The 21,515-nt window shown below is 42.0% G+C and overlaps 1 protein-coding gene across 1 annotated transcript in view; it reads left to right on the top strand.

The window, feature by feature from the left end:
- The window catches only part of STK32A (serine/threonine kinase 32A), a 98,829-nt gene that overhangs the window by 14,224 nt on the left and 63,090 nt on the right, over positions 1–21,515 (top strand). Inside the window, exons 3-4 of the mRNA XM_066617345.1 lie at positions 13,142–13,197; positions 14,474–14,625. Of these exons, the coding sequence (XP_066473442.1) occupies positions 13,142–13,197; positions 14,474–14,625 (208 nt within the window). The remainder of the gene's footprint in view (positions 1–13,141; positions 13,198–14,473; positions 14,626–21,515) is intronic.

Genomic DNA, 21,515 nt, shown 5'->3' with positions numbered 1-21,515 from the left:
TGGGCGTTTGTGGAGTACACACAAGTTTGGAAGTTTAGTCAATCAGTATATGACATTTGTTATAGGTCAAGTAACATTAGTTTCCAAAGGGATCACTGTCTCAGTTGGTTGCAGTGAAAACAACAGAGTTTTGTGGCACCATAAAGATTAAACAGATGTATTGTAGCAGATGTTCCAATGGACTAGATTAGAACTTCCTTAGAGATGAAGTGTTATTCTTAGCCCACAGGTGTGCATGCATACGTATGTACATGTGTATGTGCATGTTTGTGTATATACATGGGACGGACTATAAGCAGTGGGGCCAAATGGCCATGAACTACAAGAGGTGCAGCCTGTGAGAATTCTGTGTCAAATTTAAAAGTACTGTATAATCATTGGTGATAATGCAATCATCCTAGGTAATTATGCTTACCTGCAGTGGGACAGAAAGCCAGTCTGATTAGACAGAATTAAACTTCCTGATTAGTTGTAATTCAGTGGTTTTACACTGGAGTCTCCCTTTGAGGCTCCTTTGTTGAAGAATGGTGTCTTTCATCAGAGTGTCTTGAAAAACTATAAGATTCCCCCCACCCCTGGTTTCTGAACGCTGCAGTTTTATAAGTGAGATTAGTATCAGTATTTGTATGGAGACAGATTTGTTTAACCTATGTACAGATGAGAATGGCATTGTTGGGAAGTGAGATGGCCTGTATCCCATTGGGGGATGAGCAGCTGAATGACCCCCCTGATGGTACGGCTGACCTTATTAAAACCTGTAATGATGCACGAGTGGCTGTTGAGACAGTGCTGGCATTTTGGTTTGTTGCAGGATATCTGTCTCTGGGTTATAGGGCTTGTTTGGTGCAGGAACTGCTAGGTCAGATCAAGAGACTTTGTAACTAAGTAGAGCCTGCCACCTGTGAGGGGGAACTGTCTATCAATGAAGGGCTGTAAATTATGTGATATGTTGAAGTGGTTTAGTGGGAAGTCATTGGTGGCAAGTAATGTTTTGTCATGTTCTCTTTTGGGTCTGTCTTGTGGTAGGATGCTAGTCCTGGGTACTAGTCTGGCCTTGTCAATCTATTTTTTACTTCGTTGGGTAAATATCTTGTAGAGGTTTCATGAACAAGCTGGACTTCATGCTGGAGGCTGAGAGACAGCTCTCCATCATCACTAGAGGTGTTTCAAAAAGGTGCCATTTAGGCCCACTGAGTTCAGTAAAACTTAGCATGTAATCCTGTTTTACTCGCCGGAAACAAGCTAACTATCACATTCTACAGGCCACTATCCCTCTGAGGAATACAGGAAACAAAAAAAAAGGTATAGCCTTATGAAATATTTTACCTTAGATGTGCATGAGCCAGGCTGCACTGACATACCTAGGAGCCTTGGGTAGGAGATTCCTACCCACTACCCCAAACACCCAACCCTGGGGTGCGCCATTGTTTCAGGCACAGGTGCTGTTACATAGCAGTTTCTGATTTGGCTATGCATTCTCTGTCCTCAGTCCCTGAACCACCATTACCTATTGCTGTTGGTGGGATACCGCTGACTTCCTGAGGAAACTACAGGCTAGGGCCTGCTGTGTGTTAATGCTTTTCCTTCTGAAAGCCTAGCAATTTGTCCCAGTAGTGCATTCTTTTCTATTCTCCCAAATCATTCCGTTTCGATTCTATAATAACAATTGCTTTCAATTGCCACTCCATTTTCCGTGTGCCCTAAACTGAATTTCATTCTGAAATGCTCAGATCTTCAGTGCAGGCTACAAACATGGACCCTTTTCTTTACAGGAAAACAGCTATTGAATTCCTTGATGATTAGGGTGATGCTGTCGTTAGAAAATTTATGGCAATGTCCTCTGAATGGCATAATTTTCATTATCGAATGCCATGCTGCTGGTCCCTGTACTAAATGCTGAGTAAGTGCACAGACAGGAACTGCCTCCACATTTGACTAGAGTAATGGTTGGCTTCATTCCAAAATTAATAGTGCTATTGTTTGGACTTTTTTATGGTGTGTGTATGCATTAAAGTAATTGGAAAATATGATGAGGAAATGCTACCCTGAAACTTTCCTGGGGTCTACAAAAAATTGAGTGCAAGCATTTTGTATTGGCATCTGTCATAAATAATCCCTGGTGCTGTCTCAGCCATATCAGTGGCTCTTTTGTAATGTTTATTGTTCTCAGAGTAGGAAATGTGAGGTGGGAGAGAAATTCCCTAGTCTTTTGTGACAGTGTTTTTGTCTCGTATATGTTACCATGGACTTTGATAAGCTTTTATGTTCATAAATGGAGACCAGTGATTTTGAGGAGCACAATCATGTTCAAATAAGTATAGACTGTGAACAAGCGTTCTTTGAAAAAGTAGCCTCACTTTTATGTTGTCTTTTGTCATATTTTCTGTCTCTTTTGCTTTTAGTTGGGTTTGGCAGGTTTTTTTTTTTTTTGCAGGTTTTTGGGACAGTACAAAAGTCAGAGGCAAAAATAGGATAAACGTTTATACCATAAGCGCATAAGAAAAGCCCTGCTAGATCAGACCAGAGACCCTTCTAGTCCAGTGTTCTGTTTCCCACAGGGACTCACCAGAACAGCATATCCTTCTTTTAAACTGTCTTTGAATCCCTGGAAAGGAAAACTCAGCTGTCTACTTCCAGAGTGTTTGGGGTTCAGCAGGCAGCCTGGGGGCTAGGCGGTCTATATGAAAAGAACAGGTCAGAGACAGTAACAGCACAATAGAGCCAAAAGGGATTTCCATGTAACCTGTTGGAGAAAAGATTGGTAAATGAGCATTCTAGCTGCAAGACTTCTGGGAGCTCTCTTCCTCAGGTGTGTGGTTTGGACGTGGCCTCTTTTTCCGGAGTCAGAGTTTTTTGGAAGCCTGAAAAGCTCTCAATATTTCTAAGATGGAAATATTAAAAATTGAGACTAGTATTTTAAGAAGAATCCATTATGTGGTATGGAAGTGAAGGGAATCCATAATATGTGTTGAAGTCATGAATTTTTGGAAGAGCATTTTTTTCATTCATATATCAGTAACTAGTTTGTGGTTCTCACAATCTGTGTCCTCTTCCGCAATAACACTCAAGATTAATCTCCTACCTCAGTGTAATTAATCTTACTGGGCAGGACATTTGGCTGGCTTTAGTGTACTTCAAGAAATTATAAAATAGACCCCAGTTAGCAGCCCTCCTTATGAGCGGGGTTTTTGTGATGCCTGCAGTTAGTTGCTTCTTGATCATAGAGGAGGTTGCTTGATCTTGAATATTTAAATGTGTGTGTAGAACAACTGTGCATTCATTCTGTGGGTTTCAGAACTGTTACTGTGGGTTTCCTTTCCAGAATGTTGGATCTGGGGATTGCTCAGGAGCAAATGGAGCTCTCGCTGCACTTTGCCTCTGCACATCCTTACGCATCTTTGTATCCTGTCTGTCCTTCCCGATTCTGCTGTTTTTTTCATTTACTGTTCACTAGTGTAGTTAAGGACAGGCCTCCATGCCACATGGGGGGATACCACTTCCCTGGCAGTTCTTGGTGCTCCAGGAGGCCTTTTGAGACCCAGGGAGCCCCAGAAGGCCTGGAGGTCTTAGAAAGTTGTTTTTGGCTCACACTTTCAAATTATCCCACATCCTTCCATTCTGTTTAAGGGACTATCAGGGCTTTTTGTCGTATGTTAAAACTTTTTGTGCCCCTGGATGCCAGATGCCTTAGGTACGCCTCTGTTCCTTCCAGCCTTTCTGCTCTTTTTCCTGCATTTGGCTCCAGTTTCAGTTTGTTAAGGTTTTCTTGTACTGTATATTCTCACTACTCATTTGAATGCTGGCCTGGACATTGGATTATGAGTGATGTCTCTTCCCTTTGCTATTTTTTGTAACTTTAAAAAATGCTGGCTCCTAACACGTAGTTCCTGTGCTTCCTCATACGATGAGCAGGCAACTAAGGCAGACTTTAATGTGTGAAGATGGTCCCTAATGAATGAGACCTAGTTATACCTTGGCTCTGTGTCCCTTTCTCTCACATGAAATGTTTGGTGTGATTCTGTACATGTACTTGAATATTCTAGGTCCTATTCTAGGTTCTAGATTCCAGTATAAGTTGAAGGTTTCCAAAGAAGCCCACTGTCATCTTCATCCTTCCAGAGAACTCTTCCTATGTAGCTGTCTTCTGACTAATGTGCAACTGTGGCTTCAGGATTCCATTGTGCCTGTCAAATTTCTGGATGATACTAGAATGCAATAGTAATAATAATAATAATAAACTTTATTTTTATCCCGCCCTTCTCCCCAAAGGGACCCAGGGCGACTTACAACACATAAAAAAAATAGTATGGACTGGTGCACCCTAGCTTGGGTATGTAGCCCTCGTATCTTGGGATGGTTTCTCTTCAGCCTAAAGAAGGCAGAATCAAAGCATTGCAGAAATAGGCCTCACTCTATACCAGGGGTGTCCAAAGTTTTTGGCAGGAGGGCCACATCATCTCTCTGACACTGTATCAGGGGCCAGGGAAAAAAAGAATTAATTTACATTTCAAATTTGAATAAATTTACATAAATGAATATATTAAAGATGAACTTATATGAATTAATGAAGGTCGTGAAATAGCTCAAGGCCTATAAAAGGCCTTGCACAAAGCAAGGTTGGCCTTTCCTTTGCTGCCACTGCCGCATCACAGACGTGAAACAGCAAGCAGTGGAGGAAGCCCTCATCCCACAGCTCACATGAGAGGTCAAACAGTCGCCCTCATGCTGAGAGCAGTTGCGTCAGGCCAGTGTGGGCTCCAACAAATCTCTGGAGGGCCATTGGAGGGCCATCTCAGAGGGCCATCTCATTGGAGACTGGGGGCTCCCTGAGGGCCACATTGAGAGGCCTCGAGGGCCGCAAGTGGCCCCAGGGCCGGGGTTTGGGCACCCCTGCTCTATACAGTGGTCAGGGCCACCAGCCCTCTACTTTCTGTCCCAAAGTGCCACAAACTCCACCTGTCTACTTTATGGCATGTATGCTATATGTTGGCCATCATACCTTAGAGCAGTGATTTTCAACCTTTTTCATCTCATGGCACTGACAAGGCACTAAAATTGTCAAGGCACACCTTCAGGTTTTTGATAATTGCCAAGGCACACCATGCTGCCAGTAGTGGCCTCACATCCCTATTGGTCCTACTAATAAATGACCTTCCCCCCAAATTCCTGTGGCGCAATGTGCCACGGTGCAGTGGTTGAAAGTGGCTGCCTCAGAGAATATATAGTATGAATATAGTTAGTTCAAGTAATAATGACAGTGCTCTGTGATTCTGTTATGCTTTTCACACAGAGGCCACAAGGTCTTTTCCACACATAATTTGATTTCGTGTAAATACTTTATACCTAGTAGGAAAACAGGATGACAGTGGGGGGGGGGCGTAGATTGGCATATTCTTGATCTGTATTTTTTGATGCAACGCTGATTTTCAAACTCTTGTTTCTTCTTTCACTCTTAGCATAATTTACGCAGAACATGTCCGACTCCAGTAGCCAAAAAATTAATGTTCTGCTAAAAGATGCTCTCACTCACATTTTACTATTGGATTCACCAGCACCCCTTCTTTCAAGTCATTCTCAGTTAGCATTTATCACTTCTGTCAGTGCTGTTGATGTTCAAGCTACAGTATCAAGGGATTCATTATTCATGTTGTCTAGACCAGTGCATTGAAGGTACACCGCTTCAGGAGACAGAAACTAACAAAGGAACACATTTCTGAAGGAGTTTAGAATGAAATGAACTGTTTCTGCTTTCTGAACCTGACCATTTTAAGAAAAACGTGACTTTTAAAAACAAAAGCTTAAAAAAGCAGGTTTTCAGGAAGGCTCCCTGTGCGAGGTGCTGATTAACCCTTAGATGTGGGGAAACTTGCAGTGTGGGGTAAAGGAGAAAACACTGAGCTTGTACTGTGGAGGCCTGGGTGCAAATCCTGGCTCCACAATGGCAGTCACTAGGCACCCATGTCTCACCCATGTCTTTTGTAGTGTTGTTGAATAGGTGAAAAGAGAAACTGCCCGTGGTCATAGTTCTAAATGACTTGGATGGATGGTTCCACATTGAATAAAGCCATATGTTGATCTCACCCCTCCTCCGCAGGCTACACAGGATTGCTCTACTTTATCCTCATAACAACAGAGAGCAAGTGACTGGCAGTGGGTGAACCAAAGAGTTTCATGGCGAAGTGGGGGTTTGAATTCAGATTTTTAGTGGGGAGATATGATTTCAAATCTGCACTGGACAGCCTTGGGCAAGTTGCTTTAGGTTGTGTTGAGGGTAAAATGAGATGGCCATGAGAGAGAAAGTTAAAAACTTTTCTCAGGGTTTTTATTTTTCAGCTGAGTGAATACTCATCAGGCTAGGCTGCATTTGTTTCAGGAACTTCTTATTTTATTAAAACAGCTGTTTTGTTGCCAGTTACTCAGCATCTCTGACCCACCTACACAGGAGCAAGCTCTATTGACCATGTTAGAACTTACCTCTGAGTAGACGTGGACAGAACTGTGCTTTGAGCCAGGGATGGAGAGAACAGGAGCCCAGACCGAATTGAATTCAAACTTTTTATACTTCATTCACATCCTATTTTTTATGTATGCATTACTACAGAGAAATCTGGCTTCATGCCAGATAAAGGTAAGGTTTTACATTTGGACCAATCAGATCCTAAAATAAGACACTGCTTCTCTGAATATATATATTCAACCAATAATCCATGCATATTCAAGAAAATTGCATCCTCTTACAGATCATAGCATCCCCCTTCTTTCCCGAGAATTCACTGCTGCATTCCTGAGGAAGGGGCCTCTATTCTTGAGCCTACACAGATTTCTTATCTCTCTTGCTCAGCATTTCCTTTGGAATGTAGGAAGACAAGGTTTTCTAGTTTTTCAAGGGCATGTTTTTCAGTTCCACCAATTTAAACTAATAGTCCATGAAAGTACAATTTATAACACAATACAACTCAATAACTAACTAAATAAAATAATTAAAAATGAGTTATGACAGGTTCACATCAGAAATGGACTCTGAATTTCTTCAACAGCCACATGTATCCTACCTTGAGGTTCTTGGGGGAATTAAAAGTGCAATATTGCATATTACATTTACAGCCAACCTTTCCTTGAAGGGGCAGCACTGACAATGTTGATCCCATTTTATTGTCACAACAACCCTATGAGGTAAGTTAGTTTGAAAGATTTTCTAGGGAGCATCTCAAATGTTCTCAAATGTTCAAAATGTGACTGAGGTGTTTAAAAGGAGTGGTAGAAAGGGCAAGCATTTTTTTTTCCCCCCTTATGAAATGATTTTTTTTTTTTTAAAGGAACCATTTCAGTTCATCATTAAAAACTGTTGAAATACTTACAGAAAGACAATTTGTATGTCCAAATGCTTATCTCTGGAAATTTCTGTATGATAATCCAGCAGATCTCCTGGATGAATTTGCCAGAACATCTGTACAATCTTATACGATTGTCCCTGTGTTAAAATTGTTCTTTCTGGTTGCAGTCCTGCAGATGTCATCTTAGTTATCAGAAGGGTAAACATGTCCACTTAATCAAGAACCATCACGAAATACATCAGATGTTTCCGCCCCAGAAAATATTGATGCTACACTCCACACACGCTACTATTTCCCCAGGGCTGAAAATGGCAAAGGGTTAGTGTGGAACTGGCCCTCATTGTGAATACTACCATGACACACAGCCTCTCTGTTTCTGACTTACATAATTAAGGAAAGGCAATTTATAGGGAAATCTCTGATTCTAATTACTTGCCAAGAGTAATTTATCACACTATTGAGAAGTTGACCTCTTTTTCCTGGTTTTAATATTTTGTTTTCCTGTCCAGTAATTAGTGTGCAAATATATTTGAAGAGGCAATTACTTGATTCCCAAAGGCAATTAAAGTCCAGTCGTGTAAAATATTGAACACCTCCAGGAAGTTGGCGAGTTCCCTACCTTTTAGATGCCTGATGGGCTTTTGGAATCATGCAGGTGTGAACAGGTCTGAGGCTGGACTTAGGTGAGTCTCTAGAAGGTTTTTTTCTGTGGTGTTCAGCTTGGTGAGTAAGCAAGTACAGGTGGTAAGGAAGCTGGAAGAGCTCTGTGTGTAGGAAGCAGCCCATAGAAGAGGGAGTGAGGCCAGGCAGGCATTGGCAGATCAGGGCAGGAATTGGCAATGGAAGTAAAGCAATTTGTGGAGGGGAGGGGAGGGGGTAACTCAGTTGTAGAGTACCTGCTTTGTATGCAGAAGGTTCTGGCTTCAATTCTTGACACCTCCAGGTAGGGCTGGAAAAACCTGCCTGAAGCCTTTGGAGAGTTGCAGCCCATCATCAGTATAGACAATACTGAGCTGGATGGATCAGTGGTAAAAATCAGCTTTATCTACTTGAATCTTGATTTGAACCATACAGAATGGAGCGAGATACAGCAAAATCTTAAGACTGTATAGAATTTGTGTCTTGATCCAACCAGCTCTTACAGGATGGAGGATGAACACTAGGATGTTAAAAGAAAAAATCTTGAATCCAGGTTCGTCACTCTCTGTGCCCCCACAGAAGCATACCAGAGGAGTGGTATGCTTATTTTGGCTTATGTTTTGCTTTTGTACCATCATTGTGAGGATGGATTGAGGTGATATTGTGACTGTTAGCTCAGCATGGGATCAAGCATCGCAAGGGACCGTGGTGTGCCCAGCACCCTGTGTCTGCCTGCCATCCATTAATTTGCTTCAGTCGGCACTCTGATTGTTTTGTCACTTGCTGAGAGCAAGCAGGAATAGGATCAGGGCAGCAGCAGTCCATTTCTTCCACAGTTAGCGCTAGAATTGTAAGAAATAGCTCCACCTTTGTGTCTTCCTTGCCCCCCCTTTTCTTCATTCTGTTTCCACTGCCTTCCTCTTGTTCCATCTTGTCTTGGGAACACTTCCAGCATGCTTTCCTTTTCCTGTTTGTTTCAAACAAGGGCAGCAGCATGATAGAGGCTGTGATGGTGGCAATTATGACAAAAAAGGAGGATGTGAATGACTGAAGGTAAGGGGAGCTTGGATGGTCACACTTCACCTCCCTTTAGCCCATGCTCCTTGCTCATCCAGCTGCTGTACTTAACAAGTGGACAGGAGACACTGTACTGCAGAGGTCAGGAAGAGACTGCCTCTGCTTCCTTACATCATGTGTTACCTCCCGGAAGTGGTGAATCTTTGAGATGCTTCTGGAGCAATATATCGTTTATTTGAAAGACCAATCCTACCCTCATCATAACTAACTTGGTATACCAAGAGGTTACCATGAAAAGTCAAAATCTCAAAAAACCAAATCCTATTACTTCACCTTATTACACGATCTATTACTAGAAGCCCCCTTGGCTTCCAACTCTTTATGAGTGATGACATTTATGTAGTAGTAACATTGGAGAATTCACTGTTTTGCAAAGAGAATTGTATAAATTTAAGACAGTTAAATAACTAGACTTCTAGTTCAAGAACAATCAAATCTCTGTTGCAATTAAACACATTTTAAAATTTGAAGTGTAGCTTAGGTCACAAACAGGCATCTAGAACACCTTCCAGAATTGTGCAATGCTGTTGAAAAGGTTAATTGCTTTCTTTTAAACAGACATCTCAAGAGGCTCCACTTATCTACAAGTGGAAAAACAATGATGCCATTATATTTTTTTCATAGTATTTACTCAACGAAGGCACAGCTGTTGATTACAGAAAGGTTAAAAAATAAGCCCATTCGGTCCCCTGTCATCAGAGAACTGTTGGCCCCTTGGTTGTTGGGATCAGGCATTGAACATATGAAGCTTCCTTATACTGAGTCAGTTCCTTGATTCACCTAGCTTAGAACTGCCTGGCTGTGCTGACGGGCAACTGTTCTCTAGGCTTTCAGGTACTGTCCCAACTTTACCTGGAGATGCCAGGGATTGACCTATTCAGTCAGGCATTAAACTGTAGTCCATGGTCTGAATTCACAGTATGTGTTCCGTTGCTTTCCTTCAGCTACAGAAGGCTAAAAAGACTCATCTTGATTTAGGAGGCCAGAACTAATGGGTCAAAAGTAGATAAGATGTTCTCATTACTGATTTCAGCTGGTGCAAATGGCCTGCAGGTGTTCATTCTGCTCAAATACCAGCAACTGCTCAAAGTGCCACCAACTCCTACTGCCAAATGCCATTGGGACAGAGGTCTCATTCTCAGTGAAATGGTAACGCTGTGTATGGACTGTACCACCTCAGATTGCAGGTGGCAACTGTTGTGATGGAATGCCCCACCATGAGAGCAGGATTCTTACATAGGAAACTAGTATGTTGGGAAGTAGCCTTGACTAGAACAAGGGTTTGGCTAATGGGGAGGAGACTTGAGAGAACTGTGGCTCAGCTTGTCTGGTCATAAGAACATCTAGTTTCTTACAAACTCAGGGCCAAGTCCTATCCAACTTTCCAGCCCTGGTTTAGCCATACAAATGGGGTGTATGCTGTATCCTGTGGTGAGAGGGTAGTTATGGAGGCCTCCTTAATGTAAGGGAATGTTTGTTCGCTTGCCTTGGGGCTGCATTGCAGCTGCACCGGTGCTGGAAATTTGGATAGGACTGGGCCCTCAGTCTTCTTACCAGGTCTGGCAAAACTCATCCCAATTGTATCTTCTTGCCTGTTTGTGGAATTTTGGGGTGGCATTTGTTGTTTGACTCACTATAATGTTCTCACACTGCAATTTATATGGATGTTGAATGTGTGGATTGCCAGCGAGTTTAAACAGATGTAAGGAGTTTTTGATGGTGGATGTTAGTCTAGTGGGGACTATTTTGATGGTGGTTATGGGAAGAGAGTTTGTTAGTAAGCAGGGAGGCCTAGCTGTGGTGTTCTGCAAGTAAAATGTTTTGTTGCTTGTTCCAGCATCAGATGAAAGTATTGCACATCAATGCCACGTCCTATAACCTCTCTACTGAAGTGCCACTTCAGTTGTCTTTCTGGATAATTGACAAATCGTCTACTACAGGGGTGTCCAAAGTTTCTGGCAGGAGGGACACATCTTCTCTCTGACACTGTGTCAGGGGCCGGGGAAAAAAAGATTGAATTAACATTTAAAATTTGAATAAATTTACATAAGTTTACATAAATGAATATATTAAAGATGAACTTATATGAATTAATGAAGGTCGTGAAATAGCTCAAGGCCTATAAAAGGCCTTGCACAAAGCAAGGTTGGCCTTTCCTTTGCTGCCACTGCCGCATCACAGACGTGAAACAGCAAGCAGTGGAGGAAGCCCTCATCCTACAGCTCACATGAGAGGTCAAACAGTCACCCTCACGCTGAGAGCAGTTGCATTGGGCCAGTGCGGGCTCCAACAAGTCTCCGGAGGGCCAGAGGCTCATTGGAGACTGGGGGCTCCCTGAGGGCCGCATTGAGAAGCCTCGAGGGCCGCAAGTGGCCCCAGGGCCGGGGTTTGGGCACCCTTGGTCTACTACAATGATTATATTGATAGTGAGGTGAATGAAGCATACGAAGATAATTTAAATGAGTTTATTTCCACAGTCCACTAGATAACTGAAGTGATCTCATGATGAAATACATGTGTTCAGTAGGCAGTGGCTGACCTTATGGACGATCATTAAAGAAAGTATTCACGTGGTGGCACTTGGAAGCTGCATTCTCTCTTTAGTCCCTAGATCTACTCTACAATTCGCAGAAAATCATATTGGAGGACATGGATTGGCATTTCAGTCCTGTTGACTTTAGGATGAAAAGTGGTCATAAACCTCCAGGGACATCTTCAGCCCAACCTTCTTACTAATGTGATTCAGAGATCTCACACGATTCAGAGTTTGCTCATCAAAGGTTATGGGAAAGTAAGATTTTACACTGTGATTTCAACACAGAAATTATCTGTTTGCCAATCTTAAGTGGTTTAGAATCTGTGATATTATCTGGCTAGAAGTGCCACAGCTCAGGACTCCTTAGAACATGTAGTAAGTTGTCTTGCTCACTGGCACTTTGAGTTCATCACAGACATCTTCACTGGGCTGTGTTGTTCCTTGCAGTATAGGTTGTTGTTCTTTGGAAAATAGGTCAAACCCATGGTCCATTCTCCTCTGCTTCTTAATTAGCTGGAAATGAACGGGTGGACAAGGCAAATTAACTGTGATTTCAGGCCCTGTCACTTTGGGAGTACCTGAAAGTTCTGAGGTCACAGTAATTATGGCTGATGTGGTGTTAGTAATCTGCCACCTTGATTTGGTGCCTCCAATCAGCCCCCTAATGAGGTTTAAGTGCCATTAAAATTGTGACTGGTATGAAGACTGGACTCATTATGATATTTCCTTAACTAATGGCCCTGTGACTCCAGTGCTGCCTGATCTCTGACATTCAGAGATCTCAAGCTAGTATGAGCAGAATTCAGGAAGGGAGATTTAGGAACTGGGGCTGTACTGCCTGGCTTCTAGGCAGTACATTTCTAGGATTTTGGAAGTTTTGCGTTATCCGTTGGTATCTGATGTCCCAATCCTAAATCTTCCTGTGTTTTGGAAATGTGGGGAAAGATATGGAAGCAGGACAGTCTGATGGTGGTATAAGTAGGCTACCTCAGGATGCCAGATGCAGGGGAGGGCACCAGGACAGGTTGTGTCTTGTTGTCTTATGTGCTCCCTGAAGCATTTGGTGGGCTACTGTGAGATGGAGGAAGCTGGACTAGATGGGCCTTTAGCCTGATCCAGCAGGGCTCTTATAATTTTTACTGGCATTGTGGGAACATGAAACAGTATTGCACACGAACCTATTATGTTGCAGGTTTCAAAATTATTGCCTTACTCTTATGTTACTTGTGTGTGATTTTCTGTGCCTACATTTGAAGGCATGGAGTGGGGAAGACAAGAACAAAGTTTACAAAAAGGTAGTTGCTTATATTCACTATAACCTTCCTGTACATTAAATACAAGTAAAACTAGACTCGATTAAAAAAAAAGTTAATGTTTATAACACAGTGGGGAATCTGTATCTGTGAAAAAATATGGTAAAACATTATTAATTAAACTAATACATATTAAGCACATTTTAGTTATACCGACTAGGGAAGAGGTGATCCTTCCTAAAATGTAACCATTCCAGAAGAGTTGTGGTTTTTATTTTTAAAACCTTTGTTCTTTCTTACAGTTACCTTTGACCATTTTGAAATTTTGAGAGCCATTGGAAAAGGCAGCTTTGGAAAGGTAGGTTTTCCAGACTGCATTAATTATCTATATCCTGAGGATCATACTCATCCAGAAAAAAATTGTTTCTTAAAATTAAGAAAGTGAACATTATACAAGCTGGTTTCAGACAATATTTCATTGTCATGGAACACAAGCTGAGCCTTCTCTCCTGTAGAGCTGGGAGTAATTTGAGCCTTGTTCCTTGTACGTTCAGAATCTTCAAATTATATTACAGGATATTAACTGTTTTTATTGATAAGCCAGAGCTGCTAACTTTATATGTAAACATCCGGTAAAGGGAGACTTTCCACTGGAGCAAATCAGGATATGCTGGCTTTCTGCCTTATTTCTCCCTTCTCCTTCGCTCTTTAACTCCTTTGCAGGGGAAGTATGCTTAGTTTTTAGCAATAGAGCCGAACAGTCTCTAAATTTTAACCATTGCAGAACAGTACCTGTGTGTAAGCTGCCATATTTTGTTATTATTTTAACGCCACCGTAGCCTCTTAACATTCTCATTTTTATATCATTTATAATCTGGAAATTGTCAGTGCAACTTTGACCAAAATATCAAGGAAGTGCTACCTCCTGCTTTAGGAACAGGTCAAGGCTAAGAAAGAGGGAATGTTGGGTAAGATGTACATATGAGGTTAAATCATTTTGGGATCATTAATGGGGTCATTATTCAGACAGACCAAACAACATCTTCTCAACAATGGGCATAAGTTCACCTTATTCCCACTAATATACACTGACAAAGCATCAGATTAGTTCATGACTTTTCCAAGTAGGGCATTTGATCTTTACGAACAAATTTGGCAATGATTTCGTTGGGTTCTCTACTATAAACAACACATCATCTGCAAAGGCTCTATATTTATATGAAAAGCCTCTGCACTTTAAACCTAATATTTCAGAGTCCTCTTTGACCTGTGCAAATAAAATTTCTAGAACCATTATAAAAAGCAGTGGAGATAAAGGGCACCCTTGTCTCGTACCTTTTTCAACTTTAAATTCCTCTGTGTTGTCAAAGTTTACAGTAAAAGAGGCTCTCTGGTCACTATATATTGCCTTAATTGCTTTTGCAAAGTTCTCACCCAGACCCATCTTATTTATTAATTTCAATAGAAAGTCCCAAACCAAGTAGGGCATTTGATTATTGCATTAGTGTTAGAGAAGAACAGAGTTAGTGCAATGAGGATAATTTTGCAGCACAGCAATGCAAAATGTTTACTGAAGGTCGGATATGCAGGGACCCCGTTTCTTTAGTCTAAATTCATTTGGTTTGTTCCTGCAGGTGTGCATTGTCCAGAAGAATGACACCAAGAAAATGTATGCAATGAAGTACATGAACAAGCAGAAATGTGTGGAACGGAATGAAGTAAGAAATGTCTTCAAAGAGCTTCAGATCATGCAGGGTTTGGAACATCCGTTTCTTGTTAATTTGTGGTAAGTTGTACATGTTCCTTGTAAGCATTCTTGCCAGAGTCCCATATTTCCCGTTACCTTCCCAAGATGATGTGGCCTTGGCTTTGATCTGGTTAATTGTAACCTTGCTTCCCATTATTGGTTTCCGTAACGCTTGTTGGCTTATACTTTTTCTGAGAACCTCTTCTCACTGCATATGTGTTTTCTTTGAGCTGCTTTTCAGAGAAACCACAGATTTGTAGGGCTACCTGTGTTTTCATCTGGTGTTGGAAGCAGGATTTTTTAAATAATGGAACCCTTTTATAGCTGGCTGGGTTCTTGCTAGCTTTAGGCAGTGAATGCCTTGCTGCTTTACTGAATTTCTTTCACAGCAGAGATTGTAATGTTGTGGTCAGATGACTGATGTGCTATATCTAGTATGGGACTGTTGTGGCTGAGAAATAAACTTTAATAGCAAAACAGACAAGATTACAAGAAAAATAGTTCCCTATATGTAGAAAATTAGCAGTTTGGAGAGAGAGCTCAGATACAACTTTCTCCCTGGCACTCATTTTCTAGGAGGATGTGCCTAACATTCAAACATGTAGTCTCACCACCCTCCTCTGGCTGTCTGAAATGGTACAGTCCAGGAGATCCATGAGATTTAGGTGGTTTCTTGAACAGGATTGTCTCTTTGACTCTGCTCTTCTGAACCTCCCTACTTATTTTGTCTTGTGACATCATCTTCATAATTTCTGTATGACTTGCTAACTTTGAAGGACCTAATTCACTATTATTCAGCAGCAGATTCCTAAAACAGCAATTTTTTGAGAGCTGATTCTTAAAAATGTAGTATTAAAGAGAGGAACAAATATATATTACTATACCAAATACCTCAAGAAATCAGTCATAATTTTAATCCTTATTTCTCTCCGCCATTCCCCATAAACAAGGTTCCCCATAAACCTTGTTTTGCCTCCTGCTATATATTGTTCCTATTGTACTGTCTAGGATGTGTCAACCTTATTGGTATTGCTTTAGGAAAATTAAAGTGATTGATTTGTGGCCCATTCTGGTCATCACTGCACTACAAGTTGGACAACAGCCAGTTCCACTTTTATTGCTGAAAACCAGAGAAGTTTCAAAGCTTGTGTGTCTCACATAGTCTCTTTTCTTTGAGCATATGTGATGAGTATAGACTTGCATGCTGTTCATTTTCAGTAGCTTGCTAGCCATCAACACTGGCATTGATCAGCACGCTGATAAAATATGTGAATCCCTCCATCTTTTAGTGTGTTTGCTCTCCAGAGACCTTGAAACAGGAAGGATGAAATAAGGTTCTGTTACCAATAAAGGCAAGGCATAATTCTATTAGACCCACAGTAATGTTTCAAGTAACGGGGGCTCGTTTATTATAAGATATATCTTCTGTCCACAGCTGGTTTTAGTGACAGGACATTGGTGAATAATCTGTAGGAAAAATCTCTCTGTTAAGGGGTAATGATAATGATACCGATCGCAATGTCTTTCACTAGAGGCACCAAAGTCAAGACAAAAGCCAGAAGACAAGTATCTGTGTGTGTGTGTGTGTGTGTGTGTGTGTGTGTGTGTGTGTGTGTGTGTGTATTTATTTATTTATTTATTTATTTATTTATTTATTTATTTAGAACAGTCTAAATATTTAGGGGAGAGGGAGAGAGAGAAAGAGAGCACGCACTGTGTATTATCCAGTGATGTCACTAGGGTTTGTGTCACCCTGTATAGGAGACCAGCATGTCACCCCTATGATGCACCTCTTCCCATGCAGTGGCAATGCCCCAGGTGGTGGGTGTCGTTACGTACCATTGCCCTGCCGGTTTTTTGGCTGTAACATTTGAGAGAATAGAAATATTTTAACACATATTCATTACATTCTATATGAAATCATGCATCGATTGATGTATAACATGATGGGATTATTCAAAAATACAAAGATTTAAAAATTTTTGACCAGTAGTGGTAGTCACACCCCCCCTGTGCTTCATGTGGTTTGACCCCCCCCCCCCCAGTGTCACCACTGGCATTATCAGCATATTGATGGCACTGAATTTTAATAGTCAGTTGTGCTGGAGGGTGCGGGAAAGCAGGGGAAAATGTACACACCCTGCATACCACTGATGGATTTGTAAGGTTTGCAAGCCATCTTGGGGTGACATAAGTCAAGAAAAACTGGCTATAAAACAATTAAACAAATAAATCTCCCTTATCCCCCACTTTATAGGAATTATAGTGGTGCCCTCTAATGCATATATTCCTAAATTGTCTTCTTTATAAGCAGAAGGTTTTAACTGAATTTTGCTGGGGTAACTGTGTGCTTTGGGTTGTGTTCATTTCCTTGGCTGTTTTTCACTGACTCGCTCATCAAGACAAGGAGTCACAGCAAGAATGGCCTTTCGCAGGAGGGATGCTGCTTACAAGTATTCACTGAGTGTTGATGAAGGATGCTTGGAAACAGACTGCATGATAAATGAAGGCAGCTGATGATGCTTCTTAGGCTGGAGAAATTTTTTAAAAAACACATCTGCAGCCTCTGCCTCTCTGAGCTGTTGGGTCTGAACTATTAATAATATGCTTTTGGCAGTCATACCAAGGTGAATTAATTTTCCCTGAGCAAATGGCCTCAAATACAAGGAGGTTAATGGTGATTTTGAGTGCAGCTGCACGTATCACTGTGGCAAAAGAAATGTAAGAAGGTGATAGGGGAGGCCAAGCGAGACTATGAGGAACGCATGGCCAGCAACATTAAGGGGAATAATAAAAGCTTCTTCAAATATGTTAGAAGCAGGAAACCCGCCAGAGAAGCAGTTGGCCCTCTGGATGGTGAGGGAGGGAAAGGGGAGATAAAAGGAGACTTAGAGATGGCAGAGAAATTAAATGAGTTCTTTGCATCTGTCTTCACGGCAGAAGACCTCGGGCAGATACCGCTGCCCGAACGGCCCCTCCTGACCGAGGAGTTAAGTCAGATAGAGGTTAAAAGAGAAGATGTTTCAGACCTCATTGATAAATTAAAGATCAATAAGTCACCGGGCCCTGATGGCATACACCCAAGGGTTATTAAGGAATTGAAGAATGAAGTTGCAGATCTCTTGACTAAGGTATGCAACTTGTCCCTCAAAACGGCCACAGTGCCAGAAGATTGGAGGATAGCAAATGTCACGCCTATTTTTAAAAAGGGAAAGAGGGGGGACCCGGGAAACTATAGGCCGGTCAGCCTAACATCCATACCGGGTAAGATGGTGGAATGCCTCATCAAAGATAGGATCTCAAAACACATAGACAAACAGGCCTTGCTGAGGGAGAGTCAGCATGGCTTCTGTAAGGGTAAGTCTTGCCTCACGAACCTTATAGAATTCTTTGAAAAGGTCAACAGGCATGTGGATGCGGGAGAACCCGTGGACATTATATATCTGGACTTTCAGAAGGCGTTTGACACGGTCCCTCACCAAAGGCTACTGAAAAAACTCCACAGTCAGGGAATTAGAGGACAGGTCCTCTCGTGGATTGAGAACTGGTTGGAGGCCAGGAAGCAGAGAGTGGGTGTCAATGGGCAATTTTCACAATGGAGAGAGGTGAAAAGCGGTGTGCCCCAAGGATCTGTCCTGGGACCGGTGCTTTTCAACCTCTTCATAAATGACCTGGAGACAGGGTTGAGCAGTGAAGTGGCTAAGTTTGCAGACGACACCAAACTTTTCCGAGTGGTAAAGACCAGAAGTGATTGTGAGGAGCTCCAGAAGGATCTCTCCAGACTGGCAGAATGGGCAGCAAAATGGCAGATGCGCTTCAATGTCAGTAAGTGTAAAGTCATGCACATTGGGGCAAAAAATCAAAACTTTAGATATAGGCTGATGGGTTCTGAGCTGTCTGTGACAGATCAGGAGAGAGATCTTGGGGTGGTGGTGGACAGGTCGATGAAAGTGTCGACACAATGTGCGGCGGCAGTGAAGAAGGCCAATTCTATGCTTGGGATCATTAGGAAGGGTATTGAGAACAAAACGGTTAGTATTATAATGCCGTTGTACAAATCGATGGTAAGGCCACACCTGGAGTATTGTGTCCAGTTCTGGTCGCCGCATCTCAAAAAAGACATAGTGGAAATGGAAAAGGTGCAAAAGAGAGCGACTAAGATGATTACGGGGCTGGGGCACCTTCCTTATGAGGAAAGGCTACAGCGTTTGGGCCTCTTCAGCCTAGAAAAGAGACGCTTGAGGGGGGACATGATTGAGACATACAAAATTATGCAGGGGATGGACAGAGTGGATAGGGAGATGCTCTTTACACTCTCACATAATACCAGAACCAGGGGACATCCACTAAAATTGAGTGTTGGGCGGGTTAGGACAGACAAAAGAAAATATTTCTTTACTCAGCGTGTGGTCGGTCTGTGGAACTCCTTGCCACAGGATGTGGTGCTGGCGTCTAGCCTAGACGGCTTTAAAAGGGGATTGGACGAGTTTCTGGAGGAAAAATCCATTATGGGGTACAAGCCATGATGTGTATGCGCAACCTCCTGATTTTAGGAATGGGTTAAGTCAGAATGCCAGATGTAGGGGAGAGCACCAGGATGAGGTCTCTTGTTATCTGGTGTGCTCCCTGGGGCATTTGGTGGGCCGCTGTGAGATACAGGAAGCTGGACTAGATGGGCCTATGGCCTGATCCAGTGGGGCTGTTCTTATGTTCTTATGTTCTTATGTTCTTACCTTAAATTTTAATTCCTTCTCAAAGATAAGTCTTGGAGGAAAGCCCAGCTTGCGGTCTTTTCAAACTTGCTGCTGTTGTAGACCAAGTGCTTTAGATTTATGTAGGTAAGACAGTTCCAATAGTGCAGGGCCAGAATACTAAGCCTTTCCTCAAACTGGTCCTTCTGTTACAGCTGTGAATGTGATCATCCGACAGTAGGTCCTCCGACTGGATCTATGTTATGCTCCCCTGAGTGAGAATCAATTTGTGTGAGGACCAGTTTGTAGCAGATATGTGGGAAGATGTTGGGAGAAGATTGGGAGATGGGTTGTCTTTGCAGGAAACATGGACGCAAATGAGCAACATTCCATTTTGTCTCTTCAGGAAATGGGGCCTGGTTCTGCCCAAGGTTCTAAGATGGACAGCCCAATCTTAACCTGTGCTGGCACAACCACGCCACATGGCCTGTATCCAGCGCAGGTTGGGAGGTGGCTGGAGGTCTCCTCGAGGTAAGGGATATTTTTCCTCTTTCCCTGAGTAACACCTCAGCCTGCTCTATGGGGCTACTTGAACCTAGCTGTACAGCTGTCAGAATTCTGAGCATCCCGGTGTAATGTCAGCTTGGCTGGAAGGGAGGTTAGGATATGGTGGCAGAGAAGAAGCTCCTGCTTTCTGTTAATGTTCTGACAGTGCCCCTCTAGCATGCAGGCTTCCTGCCTGCTTGTCATGTACTGGTTCTAGCATCTATAAAAGCAAGAAGCATGTCTGCTTGGTAATGAAGAAAACAGAAGGTAATGGGCATGTGGTTGGGGGGATACTTGTCTATACATGCAGGGTTCCCTCGTATATGTGGTTTCTGGTATCTGCAGGGAGGCAGGAACATATCCTCTGTGAATACTGAGGGATGCCTGTAATAATAATACAGTTTTAAAGGTGGAAAAAGTTGAAGTGGTGCACCCAATCTCCAAAACCCAGACTCATATTAAGAAGTCCTAAGGTTTTCAAAAAAGAAATGTTGATGGCTGGCTCCTTTTCTGGGTGATATTGATGGAGTCAGTTTGTTCCCTAATGTGATTTTCTGATCTTAACCAGTTGTTGTGCAGTAGCTTTAAGTCCTGCATAATGGGAACAATATAATTGAAGGCTGAAAAGGTGCACCTCAGGAGTTCTTTTCTTTTCTTTTCTTTTCTTTTCTTTTCTTTTCTTTTCTTTTCTTTTCTTTTCTTTCTTTCTTTCTTTCTTTCTTTCTTTCTTTCTTTCTTTCTTTCTTTCTTTCTTTCTTTCTTTCTTTCTTTCTTTCTTTCTTTCTTTCGACACAGATCCCCTGCTCTTCTAGGATGATGGAGATTCCTGTAGAGAACGTTCTTACCCAGTAACAGCTCAATTGATCACCAGATTGATTTCTTGCATCCTTCTCTGCTGAGCAGGATTTTTAAGTCACTCTATGCATCTCATCTACTTCACACTCCAAGAGCTGCAGTAATGCTGCTCTTCTTCTGTACAGGATTTTCCTGTTTCAGATCTTGCTTTCTCCATGAACTCAGTAGGTGCAATTTGGGAATAATGGAAGCCTTTTGCACCCTCAAACAGCACTGTATTAATGTAACATAGCATAGTTTTATAGATGCTGTTGGTGATTGATCAACTGGAACATTTTAGCAGGTTTATTATCTGCAGTTTTGCCACCTCTTTAGCCATCGGAGGAGTCATCGGAGGAGACAGTTTATGGAGGGGAGAATCCCAATGGTAGTTGGTTCTAACTGAGCCAGTGCAATAAAAATTTATTTCACATGTATTACAAATTAAGTATTCATAAATATGAATGTGAAGCATGTAATATTTCATATGTATGTACTATATGCACTGTATTGTGCATGCTTGTGGTTTGTGAAGAGATCATTTCTAGTGATCTTGTGTCTTCACAAAGGTTCATATGGTTCTACCTGGTGCTTTGGTTGCGTATGTTCATGCTTATTGTTTTGCCCATTGACTTAGCGATGATGCGATTTTACCTTATATTTAATTATGTTGACTCCTCAGGGAATCTCTTGGCACAAAAGCAGCTAATTTCCTCCTCTCTATTCAGCAGCATTGACTGCTCTCTGTCTGAAACATATCGATTTTTTGAGCTCACATTTAACTTTCTGTTATTTAACAGAAGTAAAGAGAAAGGGCTTGTGAGGGAAATTTATGGCTGTTAAAAGAGAGCTGGAGAT

This window comes from Tiliqua scincoides, chromosome 2 (assembly GCF_035046505.1).
Source record: "Tiliqua scincoides isolate rTilSci1 chromosome 2, rTilSci1.hap2, whole genome shotgun sequence".
Taxonomy (NCBI): domain Eukaryota; kingdom Metazoa; phylum Chordata; class Lepidosauria; order Squamata; family Scincidae; genus Tiliqua; species Tiliqua scincoides.
This window is presented reverse-complemented; position numbering and strand designations above follow the sequence as displayed.